Source organism: Wyeomyia smithii, chromosome 2, assembly GCF_029784165.1.
Source record: "Wyeomyia smithii strain HCP4-BCI-WySm-NY-G18 chromosome 2, ASM2978416v1, whole genome shotgun sequence".
NCBI lineage: Eukaryota > Metazoa > Arthropoda > Insecta > Diptera > Culicidae > Wyeomyia > Wyeomyia smithii.
The window spans coordinates 269,845,640-269,858,769 of NC_073695.1; the positions used below are offsets into that span (position 1 = coordinate 269,845,640).

The 13,130-nt window shown below is 41.6% G+C and overlaps 1 protein-coding gene across 7 annotated transcripts in view; it reads right to left on the minus strand.

Annotated features, from left to right (window-relative positions):
* Positions 1-13,130, minus strand: part of LOC129725921 (plasma membrane calcium-transporting ATPase 1) — a 64,334-nt gene that overhangs the window by 29,898 nt on the left and 21,306 nt on the right. For 2 of the 7 annotated variants that reach the window (XM_055682360.1, XM_055682359.1), the window contains one exon: positions 7,629-12,075. In XM_055682360.1, the coding sequence (XP_055538335.1) occupies positions 7,629-11,193 (3,565 nt within the window). In that variant the 5' untranslated portion in view covers positions 11,194-12,075. Of the gene's footprint in view, positions 1-4,650; positions 12,076-13,130 lie in introns of those variants that run through there. The other 5 variants (XM_055682366.1, XM_055682365.1, XM_055682363.1 and 2 more) reach the window with 4 other exon arrangements.

Genomic DNA, 13,130 nt, shown 5'->3' on the forward strand with positions numbered 1-13,130 from the left:
AGCGATTGCATACTTCTAGGCGCATTATAACTTATTGTTGCTAATCCTAAGACGTATAACATAAAACTAACATCAACATCTACTTAATGTGATAGGAGTAGATTACAATTCCATTTATGGGCAACAAACATATAATTTTACTGGAATTTTGCTTTTCATATTCCATAAAAATCCATGGAACCTTCAAACTTGAAAAAAAAACTTTAGATCAAACTAAACTATCTTTCCTTTGAAATAAAACAATAGAAAAATCGACCCGTTTATCCCACTGGTCTTGATTGATTTTAAACAGGAAAGAAAAATGAGCAAAGCATACTCATTCAGACACAATTTTAACACCCACACAATTATATCTGAGTTGGTGAGGAATCCATCAAAGAGAAAGACGTAAGAAATACTCATAGCTTATCTATAACACCTCAATAAATCTTATCATGGAAATGCTTTTAATAATCCCAGAAAAACAGTTTTAATTAAAGATCAAGATTTACTTTATGTTTTTAGATAAGATTATACGCCTGGCCATAAAATTCACTTTACTATCTTGCATGAATCTTCCATGAATAAAAGACACCAAAAATCAGGTTCCAAGTACTCACATCAGCATTTCAGCTCCCCCGAAACAAGGACCATCATTCTTAGAATTCAGCATCCAGCTTATAACCTATGCAAAAACTATTCAGTGAAGGCATTAAAAATTTACTCATTCATCACCATTTATTATTTGGTGCTGCCGCAAAATTCTTCTGCACATTGTTTGCGGGTTGAATGAATGGGAGAGACCTTCCGTTAATTTTCTCATTTTGGCATTCCTCAGTGATAATTTTTTCGGGCACCGGAGTTTGCTTTGAACAACCAAAAACAAAAAAAGTTTTGTCAGTATATTTAAAGCAAACAGGTCTTTAAACCGCTAGTCACGCAAAACACCAACAACGAAAAATTCACGCCCGATTGGTTGTTGCACATTCTGTGACAGTCAGTGTCAACATCGCAGTGATAAGGTCACGTGGCTCACATTTCGCTGTCCTTGGAAACTCATATCTACTGACAGCAGAAATAACATCGCAAGGGATTCCACTGGGTCAAAGTAAGCTGAGACTATGTGTCTCCATGCAAGACTTTACTGATTCATTATACCGTTACCGTGCCTAATTCTGCGCAGTTCCTAATTCTGCGCAATTTTTGTTATACTTATGTTTTATTGTATTTTTTGTAACTATGAGCATAATTTTTCAGTTTTCTTAAATAGAATTATTGATTCTGTGTCAGTGGTCACAATAATATCAAGAATACATGCGAATAAAAGAAAAAAAACCGAATAGTCAATACGATCAACGTCGCAATCACCTTTGTTCGTAGTAACGAAAAGACAACGGCAGGAAATAGTTTTGTTCATTTCCTCTTAGAGCGAGTGCAACGATTTAAACAAACATCGTAGTTGGTAATAAAAGTTAGTATTGGTCATGATTTAGGTAAAATGAAATATTAGCTTACGCTAAATAGCGCATAGTACTGAAAAAGTGCAAAAAAATAATACGCAGATTTACGCACCAAATTGGTTTTTTGTGTTCCTAACTATGCGCAGTTTCACAGAGATGAATTCTGGCAAAATTAGGCGGAAGCACATGCAATATGATAAGAACAAAATGCTTGCGAATGTGGACAAGGTAAGAAGAGGCTTTTCCATACGCCGAGCCGCAAGGAAATATGGGATTCTCGAAAGCACACTTCGTGCAAAGTTTTCAGCTGGTGTTTAGTTGAACTCTGCGACGCGTTCCGGGAGGCCAGAAGCGTTCACAACGCAAGAGGAAGGCCGGATTGTCGATTGGATTATTCAAATAGCGAGAGCTGGATTTCGGGTGGATTCTCAGAGGTTAAAGACATCTGTGGCACATTACCTTGAATCGATTGGGCGACCTAGTTTCGTTGGAACCCGTCTGCCGACAGAAATCGTCAATAGTACTCCGGATGGTTGGTCTATTGAGAAAAATGTATCGGTGACATGAGATTTTTTATGAATATTTAAAAAATGTTCTCCACCCATGGCTACTGCGATACAAGGTAGCTCTTCCCATTTTACTTTTCATAGATGGCCATAAATCGCACGTTTCTCTTCAGACCACTGAGTTTTGCAAAGTGAAAAGTAGCCCGTGAAAAGAAAACCCAGTTAGTACAAGAGAAGCGCCAAAAACAAACATTAACGAAGGCTTCAAATGATGGAAAAACTTGAACAGAAAATGTTAAAATTACTTTCCTTTTAAATAAAAATTTTTGTTAAAACAATCAATGTTATTTTTTGGCTGCGCAGAATTAGGAACAAAACTGCGCAGAATTAGGAACATGCTCAAGCAAGTGCGCAGAATTAGGCACCAAACATAAATGCAAAATTTTCTTCTCATACTGTTGTTTTTGGCTGTACATGTGTCTAACTTTTTTTTTCTGTATTTTCGAAAGTCATACAACATGTGGGACCTATTATTTGTTTGAATGCATGTGAAAAATCTGCGAACTAGGGTTGAACTTTTGAAATTGTCTTAACTGCGCAGAATATGGCACCTTCACGGTAGTTTGAAATGGTTTTAGCGGTTCGCATTGGCGTTTAGCGGTTTGGTGATTGTAAAGTTTGTGTTGGAACACACACACAGGAAATGGGCACCCGCTTTTATTTTATTACACTTTCGTGACACTTTATTTTATTACACTTTTAGTGACGTGACTTATTCTGGTAGTATTTTTTCAAGTTTTCGACGTCGGCTCAGTCTCAAGCCTGAGTCCACAGTTATATTTTACAAGTATGATAACACCGTTTTGAGCACAAAATATTTTTAGTATTTTCTTCCTTCAAAAAACTTGTTGAATATTCAAAGCTGTTTTAGAAAAAAATCTATTTAAAAGTCTATGGTACACTTTAGCCCTTAAATTGGATAGAGTTTCATTTTTTCCTCTTGAAAAAATAATGAAATCAAATGGGGTAATGTTATAGAAATCACCTTTTTAGTTGTTACTTTTTTGCTATGCAGTGCAATTTAAAAAAATCCAAAAGCATTCTTTTAGATGTTTGTATATCAGCTAAAATACGCCTAAAAGTATGTCATTTGCAACCGATAATTTTGTTTTGATATATACATGACTTGTAAAATCAAACTGACATACTCTCATATATACCTGCAACGATACACCTTTAATTCTACACGATACTTTCAAATCGTACAGTTTCTGATAAACCTATTTTTTCGAGTTTATTAGGCGAATCCCTCCCTGAAAGTAGATCCCGAACAATTCACCACGCGTCTCCACTGGAACTTAGTGCAACGGTTTGTGTAGTACCCCCCCCCCCCCCCCCATTTGTTCCCATGACTGAAACCGCGCTCTCTGTTCTGTTCGTTGCCATGGCTAAATTGTTGCTGTAGCGGTGGTTGCTGCGGGTTCTTTATCGCCTTAGTAGGGCGTCGTTTTTTTGGATACTGGGGGGAATTCTGATGGTTTTTCTGTTTGTGGAAAACAGTGAAGGGTCAGACTATAAAAAAAAACTTCGAAAGAGCTTAAAGAGCCATTGCGTTGAAAAATCAGTTGAATTAATCAGTTCAGGGTTGAGTTTGGATGAACAAGAACCTTAGTCGGTGTTTGTGTATGTGTTTGTTTGTGGGTGAATACAAAGAGCACATAGTTGAATTGTTTGGTATCCGGGTTATTACATACATACAGCGGGCGGTCAGTAGCAAAATGGAAGGGAAGAGGTGGATTGTTCTATGAATGAGGGAGGTACATATCATACACATGCAGTACATCCTAGCTGCCGATTGCAAAGATAGCTTCATCGTAATCATCGTCAGGCTTTTCGTCACAGGTGGTCACTCTCAACTGTTTTTTTTTTGTTTTGTTTTCATTTTTCCTCTATGATCAACTACATTAGCTTGCATTTGACATTTGACATTTTTACCTAAAGTTGGCCGGTTCTTTTTTAAGTCTCTCATCAGTACTACAAAGAGCTACAGTTCTCCATCTCTTCTAAGTTTTGAACAGGTTTTTTGTTTCACTAGTGTTACGAACAAAAAATACAGAATAATCAAAAAAATACTTAGAAAAACGATGGAAAAAAGTTGATAGTAGCACGCTGATACAAAACAAAAGTGGAAAAACGAAAAATAATACAATTTTATCACTGGTATTAAGTAGGGAGTTTGTTTCCAAGAGAATAAATGAATGATGAATATCAACACACGCACAAGCACACAAACACACGAGAGCATACCAACGGAAAATACTGACGCGAAACGAGGATGGACTTCTGGTTTTTCAGGCTGCATTGTTAGTAAAAACTTATAAACTAAAGTGTTAGCAACAAATCAAAACGTATTTGGTTTAGGTGTTTTTTTCAGCAGCAGTAGTGTGTTACTCTACTACGCTCAGTTTATTAGACGTTAATATTCTTAGTCAGCAAAAAATCTGCAAAATGTTACAAATAAATAAAACAACAACAACAAAGTTATAAATCTTCTGTGTGCTTTTCTTTTGTTTCCTCAACGATAAATTTTTCTCAACAACTGAACTGAGGCATGTGTAGATATTTAACCTCACTTTTTACCAAATTTTGATCGATCTCTTACCCTAAACATAACTAACACTAGCTTAAACTCATTTAATCTAATATGCTGCAGGAGGGGGCGGGTGGTCTTTCTTAACAACGAATTAAGTTAGTCAACGTGGTTTGTAGTTACAATCCCTCCCCCTACCGGGATCTTCTAACGATCGATCATTCGGTATGGCGCGTCGTTAGTTCTGTGTACAAATATGGTGTAATGCTGCTTGATATTATGTTAAGAGTTCGTACAAAAACGGCCGGTTTGTGGTTTAAACAAATACCGAAGAAAATTAGAATGCGAAAAGTGTCTGCTGGCCCATAAAAGTAATAGAAATAGTTAGATGTTACCTTCCGAGAGGATCGGAAACTGTCAGGTAAACGCACAATTAAGACTATAACAGTATTGACACAATTTTTTTCTGCTCATTAAGCCACTTTTTTACGCATTGGCAATGTGTCCCAAAGGAAGCGTCAACCTCTAGTTTGCTTTAATTGAAGGCGACGATAACAGCAGCCGAGTGTTACACTGAAAGATTTTCACAGTCCAATATCACAAGTTGGAATTGTCCATGAATTGTTTGAAACTGGCTTTAATAACTTCATAATAATTCGTATTTCAATGCTGAACTAATTTTGATTGGAGAATCATATTTTTATTTCTTAACTGCACAGGAGCTCCCCTCCACCCATGGAGATGTGTTCACGAACAGTAGTCCTAAAGGTACTACTTTACTCTGATTAAACCAACAGCCGGTCATTTTCTTTAAAACGAAGTGTCGATTTTTTAATTGAATTGCCAACCACAGTTCGCTGTGTTCACGGACGGATGTTCATCGGTCGGAAATCCTTCCAGGAAGCGATTTACTGGCGAAGCAGACCCTGACAAGCACACCGCTCCATTTGTCGTCCCCGTACCCATTTCCGACGGTGGCAATGCTTCCGGTTTGCCTGTTGGTTTTCAATTTGCTAAAAGAACTTCGGCACTTGAAATCCAGACGACAAAAATAGCTCTGAATCTGGCACTAGCACAACCGGAGCTCGGAAAATCGATCGAACTGTTGTGATATACAGAGAGTGTCGGATGCAACTCAATGTTGCCACAGTATCGGTTGTAGGTAAAATTTTCCAGCCCAACCGTTTCCGCTTACATATTTGCCGAACAGTGCTAAAAAACTCTCAACTGCTAGTCGACAATTAAACGAAATTTTGCGCTTACCAACCGAGACGAGAAGCGCACTGTATTGTAAAAAAAAATAGCTCGCTCATTAATGCAAAAAATACAACCACGCTAATTATAAAAAGTCAAACTCAAATAGCCCTTTTTTCTTTCAGTGCAACATTTACCGGTCCAACCCTCCGAAAGCCGTCATCATCAGGCCGTACTCGAGCAGCAGTGGCCTACTTTGATTGTCCTGTGGTCGCTCTATGACGCAGTCGGTCCCACATTAGAATTGTGCTTCATCTGATGACAGTGTAGGGCCAGGCGGACAAAAGAAGCCCGGAATTGAGTTCTAATTTTACAATCAACCACCGTCTTCGTCGTCCAGGTGGGGTCGGTCACATGAAAAATGCAACCCTCAATTCAATGATTGCCCCACCATCCAACTGTAAACCAGATTTACAAGCGGCGGTGGGAGATGCTGTAGCTCTCACCTTGCCCGATCAGAGACAGGGTAAAGAATGAGAACAAACGAAGAACCTCCGTGTGCCGGAGATGGTTTAAGTACTGGCAAACCGAAATAAATCTCGTTTATTTATCTTCGCTGATGATGCGAGACCTCGGCGGTGAAAGCGCATTGCATTGCATGTCCCGAGCGCAGTCCGGAAAAATTGTTTTGACTGTGATTTCGTTCCGAAGTAGGAAACAAACAAACAGTTATTATTTCCTCTGACTGACAGCAGCCACTTTTCGCACATTCAAATTTCGCACCGTTTCTTAACTAAGTAGGCTATGATGATGGGTACACAAGCGTTTGTTTGTTTGTTTAGATTTTTTGTTTATTATTTTGTGTGGTAATATTAGTTAGTGTACAGTGTGGGCCCTTAAGCTTTCGATAGTAACAGTCCTACGAATTTGTGCTCGAAAATTTAGCGCATAACATCGCATAACAGTAATTCTTAGTCGAAACTTAAAATAGAAAATAGACGAAAAAAGAAAACACTACTGGTTACTACTACTGGTTATCTGATTAGCAGTAGCCTTATTCTAAAGTTATCATCGGTTTCCGGGGCGACTCTAAAAGGGGGGTAACCGGCCTGCTCTGCTTACTAAAGAAAAGGGAGGGGTTTAAATTGAGCTACTGGGCAGAATAACGCTCACACACAATCAAGCCAAAAAAAAAAAACGATACAAATCGATAGAGTACTTAATAATATAGCTTGTAATTATTTGTAATAGTGGACATTACTACTTCGTAGATAAGGTAATAAACCGCCGGTAAAATAGTGGAAACTAGTAAATAACTAATCGTTATAAAGTTAGAAGTTAAAAACCTAGTGGTAGTAATAAACTCTATACAGACGCAATTCAACAAAACGTTACGCTCTGGAAGTAATTGATACACAATGAGAAAATAAATACATAGTGGAATACAGACCAAAAAAGTGGAAAAGATTTCAACCGATTAGATTAATGCACGAGATTAGAGGTGAAAAAAGGGGAAACGGGGAAAAATTGTTAGAATCAAAATCAATCAAAGTAATATGCACTTGGTAAATTTTGCTTGCTTTTTGATTTTTTCGTTTTACGTTTTGTTTTATTCTTTCCTACTTTTGAGGGTTTCGTTGCTTTGTTGGCAAGTCGACTTGCAACGTGTCTCGAGAGAAAAGAATGAAAGATTTCTTGGAATTTTCGATTTCCTTTTTTTATGTTTGATTTTTTTTTATCAGTTTGAAGTTCCTATATTGTTTTTTGTTTGTTTGCTTTTTGAAATCGAACATACGAAGTTCCAAATATGTATATATGTAATAGAATAGAATACATATGCGTGTGTGGTAAGATATATAAATCAAATTTATATACTGTATTCTACTTTGTTGTTTATACCTATAATATGCTGATTATTATGAAGTCTTTGATCTTCATCAATATACTTAAGATCGCCAACATTAGTACCTATTAGCCGGCCGGTTGGGATGTTGGAACCTGGTGGATATAAGAGATTTGAGAGACCTTGACTAGTCATTGTACCACTCGTGCTCATGCCTCCGGGATGACTGCGTGAACTTCTAAGACTATGCAAGCTATGAATGGAACGACGTTCTTCTAAATCTTCTAATGTGGATCGAAATGCACGTACAACACGAAGCTGGGTCTGCAGCCTAGTAAGGCCACGGATCCATAATATCTGACCTGCACGGGGTTTCTTGTCATTGTCCATGGAGTCGTAGCGCTCCTCACCGAGCCGGATCGCTTCGGCGTACTCGGCTCCTTCGCCGCGTCCCCACGCCATCTTCTTGGGCATCTTGCGGGTCGGGATGGACGTGACGAGCTGGCCCCAGATCAGGGTGCCGAGGCCGAAGAACACACTCCACAGCCACTGCTCGATTGTTAGTGCCTTTGTCGAGAAGGCCACTTTGCCGAACTGGATGATGAAGATCTGCGACAGCAGCGTAAGGATCCAGATGCTGTAGAAGATCGGATTCGTGAAGAGACCCTGGAAGATATTCCGTTCCCCGTGGATCTTGCGCGCGTTCAGCTCATTGAACAGGGTCATGAAGACGAACACGTTGAAGATGATGGTAAAATGCTGGGTCGCTTCGGAATTCAGCGGCTGGCCTCGACCCGACTCGATGTCCAGGAACCAATCGCCGACAAAGAGCAGCCCGAAAACGATCACCAGCTGGTACACAGCCTGCCCCAGGATGTTCTTCATCATTGTGCGTGAGATCAGTGGTTTCGTTCGGCCGTACGGCTTACGCAAAAGCAATTCCGCCGTCGGCATTTCCGTGGCCAGTGCCAACGATGCCAGCGTGTCCATGATCAAATTCATCCACAGCATCTGTACCGCTTTCAGGGGCGAATCCTGCACGGCACAGGCACCGATAAATGCGACAATAACTGCTACTACGTTGACGGTCAGCTGGAACTGCAAAAACTTGGCAATCGAATCGTAAACGTTGCGACCCCACATAACCGCCCTAACGATGCTGCTAAAGTTGTCATCCGTAAGGATAATATCCGACGCTTCCTTGGCCACATCCGTGCCGGCAATTCCCATCGCAAAACCGACATCGGCCTTCTTCAGGGCCGGTCCGTCGTTCGTACCATCGCCAGTTACGGCCACCACTTCGCGATTATCCGATATCTTACTGTCGATTATGCCCTTTACCAAATTATACTTGTCCGTCGGTGATGAACGTGCCAGTACCCGTAGCTTCGGCCAAACTTTGTCCAGCAAATGCTGCTGGATGTCACCGTTGCTGTCGCGAATCCGTCGGTTAAACTCCTTTCCTTCCAGAATCAAAAAGTCATCCTGTGGTCGTATGATGCCGCACTTGGTTGCGATCGATCGGGCTGTATTGATGTTATCACCAGTAACCATTCGAACAGTAATTCCCGCCCGTTGACACTTTCGAATAGCATCCGGCACTTCTGGCCGAACTGGATCCTCGATTCCAACGACGCCCAAACAGGTCAAATTACTCACAATATTATCTTCATCGTCCCAGTTGGGTTCGCCATCGCAGTGAACCTGATTAATCTCCGCTTTTCCTGGTACGAAATCACGGAACGCAACGCAGATCGTTCGCAAACCGTCGCACGCCATCGGCTCGATAACCTGATGGATCAGCCGCTCCTGCATGTCCCGGGTAAACTTCTCCAGTACACCGTCTTGTCCGTAGATAAAAGCACACTTCTTCAGTACGATCTCCGATGCTCCCTTGCTGTACACCCGGTAGCCACCACCGGGTCGAGGAATAACCGTACTCATCGATTTACGCACCGAGTTGAACGTGTAAACTCGTGTAAATGAATCCTCTGTATGGGCATCACGAATGGTTTGATAGTTCTTGCCTAGTCCCTGTACGAAACCCAGCAGGGAACACTCCGTCTTGTTGCCAACCTGCTGCAGAGGATCGCCCGGGTTTTGTCCCGGCATCAGACACGTTGTATAGGCCGAATTGAGCGCAATACCTTCGATGATCGCTTCACCAACTATCCGCGGAATGTCGCCAAACTTCGGAGTCACCTTGCAAAGCTTTTCGCAGATGTAGGATTGAACAACGGTCATCCGGTTGGTCGTAAGCGTTCCCGTCTTATCGGAACAAATGGCAGTGGCGTTGCCCATGGTCTCGCAGGCATCCAAATGTCGAACCAGATTGTTGTCCTTCATCATCTTCTTGACAGAGTAGGCCAGCGAAAGGGTGACGGCCAATGGGAGACCTTCTGGAACGGCAACGACAAGTACGGTCACACCGATGATGAAATGCTTGACCAGATTGTTAGCGTACGAATTCTTCCACGGTTTTTGCTCGATGACGAAGGTTTGAATGCAGAACTGGACGATCAAAATAATAACCGTCAACACGGCGATCGTCGAACCGGCATATCCGATCTGAATTGCCAGCTTGGTTAGCTTTCCCTGTAAAACCGATTTTTCCTTGCCACCATGTCCACCACCACCTCCGCCACCGGCTTTAGCCTCGTCCCCATCATCGGAGGTGATCGAATCCACCGTCGTCTGGGGTTTCAACGACGGGTGGTGGCTGTTGTTCGTGATTTCATCGCCACCATCTTTCAGTTTCTTTTTCTTGGCGTCTTTCTTCTGCTTCTTCGCTGCCGCCTCATGTTCATCAACAGCCGCTCCCAGCAGAGTGAAGATGATTCCAGCCTGCGAGTTGACACCGACCGCTGTCACCACCATTTTGCCGCTTCCCTCCATCACGTGCGTTCCGGACAGTACCATCGGATTTGTGCCTTCACCTTTCTTCACGTGATCCGACTCGCCCGTCAGTGACGATTCGTCAATCTTAAGATCGTTACTCTGGATCAATATTCCATCGGCTGGTAGCAAATCGCCATACTTGATTTGACAGATGTCTCCGACTACGATATCACCGATGTTTATCTGAACTGCATCGCCACCTCGAATCACCGAAAACTTGTGCTCTCCCTCGATTCGTGACTGCAACCCTCGGAATTGCTTTTCTTTGGAGTAATCGTTAAAAGCCGTCACTACGACTACCACAAACACCGACACCAGAATTGCGAGACCTTCAATCCACGCGTAGTGTTCCTCTTCCTCTTCAAGCGCAGGTTCATCGTCATCCGCCGGTTGGTAGAACGAAAGCAGCAGAGAAATAATGGCCGCAATTTCCAGGATGATCAGCGTCACATCCTGCAGTGCTTCCCACACCAGCGTCAGGAAGGACTTCGGTGGCTTCGGGGGGATAATATTCGACCCGAACGTTTCCCGCCGGTGCTCGATGTCCGCCTTCGAACCGCTTAGCCCCTCGTTCGGGGAGGTGTACAACTTTCGGCAAATTTCGTGCACTCCGCCGTACTCGCTCACGATGGCCACCGCATCTCGTCCCCGGTTTTCCATGATCTCACGCAGGTTCTTTAGTGTGATCTGGTATTGCGCCGGTCGTCCGTCTATCGTCGCCATTTTGGGTTGGTTTTTATTCTTGTTTTTATTTGTTTGTTTAGTTACTAACTTCGATTTAACTTACTTTAATATCGAGTTGCTCGAGATATCCCCGACTTCTCGGTATGTTTTTTTTTGTTTTAAATCTTTTTTGTTTGAAGGTTTTAAAGCGTTGGGGATGTTAGTAGATTTTGTCTGTTTTTTAACGAATTCCTAAACACTAATTTTCTCTTCTTGTTTGTTCTCACTAGAGCGTATTCAGTGGTGGTAGTAGTAGTAGTAGTAGATTTAGTAGTAACAGTAGGTAGTAGATAAACTATTTATATATATCAGTGAGTGTGAGAAGTGTAACTTCCGCCCTTGTTTTTTTACGCGTCAAATTTTCCTTCTCCGGCGGAGGAACCACCAGCTAGTAGAGGAGGCCCTCTGGGTGCAAACAGCAGTCGTCTTCTCCGGCGTCGCGTCGCTTTTCCTTCCACTTCCTCTGCTGCTTCGGCGGCTGCTGCTGCTAGGGTCCAACTCACAATAAAACCCGTGTCGCACACACTTCTAACTAACTGCCATTGTCTGTCCGCGTTGTGTTCGTCGTCGTCGTTCCGGTTTGTACCGTTTGTAACGAGATTCTCTCACAACTTTACACGCAGTGCTCCGCCGAACCCGCAACAATAAATTAACAAAAAAACGGACAAACTTTTCGACACCCTCCTTTTTTCTCTCGCTCGAACGCCTTTTTTTCTCGTACTGTCGTCGCTCGGTTAAACACTATAACAAAATTTCACTGATCGGGTCAGATTTTTCTTCTACTCGTCTGCGGTTCCGCGGCTGGCTCTCCGGACTCAATTGATCGATAATCGTCAGCTACTGGGTCCGAGGTAATATCCCCGTGCGATGTTTGATTGTTATCTGTAAATGAAAAAAAAAGAAAAATAATATAATCGAACGTTTATTTTTATTAGAACAAAAAAAAAATTGGAAATTGGAAAATTGGAAATAAACAACAAAAGACAAGGAAGTAATAAAACTAACCCTAAACATACAAAACAGTGATAAAAAAAAACAATTAGAAAAAAATCCTCCCCCCTCGAATGCTACGTCATTTATGAATGTTCTCTTTCATCCCTCATGTAATCACGATAATTGTTTTATATCTTTAAATTTTTACAGTTTTGATCCACATTTTTTGTACAAAATTTGATATTATTCCAATAAATTGTCTAATATTAATAAGAAGCACTTTGATTTAACTCAAATATTTTCCAGTTGAGAATTAAAAAACGTCGAAAACTTAGTGCTTAAGTGCACAAACGAAGAAGTGTTAAAGAATTGAGGATGCTGTGACGAACAGTTACAGCTCTAATACGAGGGTAACCACTTGCCAATCATTTGCATTGTGAATGTTCTTTCATAGCATTTTCACGTCTAAGCTGCTGCAACTGAATCCAACGATGGCTCAGTACCCAGCGACGCCAATCGACTAACATCGCTAGCTAATAATCACATGCTTGAAATCGATCCCCATTCCTTTTTGATGTCTGTGTTAGGGGAATGAGTCATATAAGAAACATTGTGAACCAAACCAGACCTTTGAATCGTCACCTTCAGGAGTGAATCTTCAAGCGACGATGATGCAATATAACTTCAACTTCGGCCCGATTGAATACCTGCTTCGTTTCACACCGATCCTTCTCTCACAGTTATCACAAAAATCGTCTTTCTCTCGTTACGCTACGTTGCATTGCTTCCCTGCGTGTTGTTGGTATTCGTCACTTCGGAATGAACTGTTCGAATTTTGGGTTCAAGATGGCAGCGACACAAAAAATGTTGAGCACATTGCTCGGCGCTTGATGCTTCCAAATTCACTTTCAACTGCATGACGACGATAAACCGAAGCAAGGTGTTGTAGGTATTGTTGCGCCTAAGGCAAGCGCATTTCATACAATAGCAAAGTGAAGTAGGTA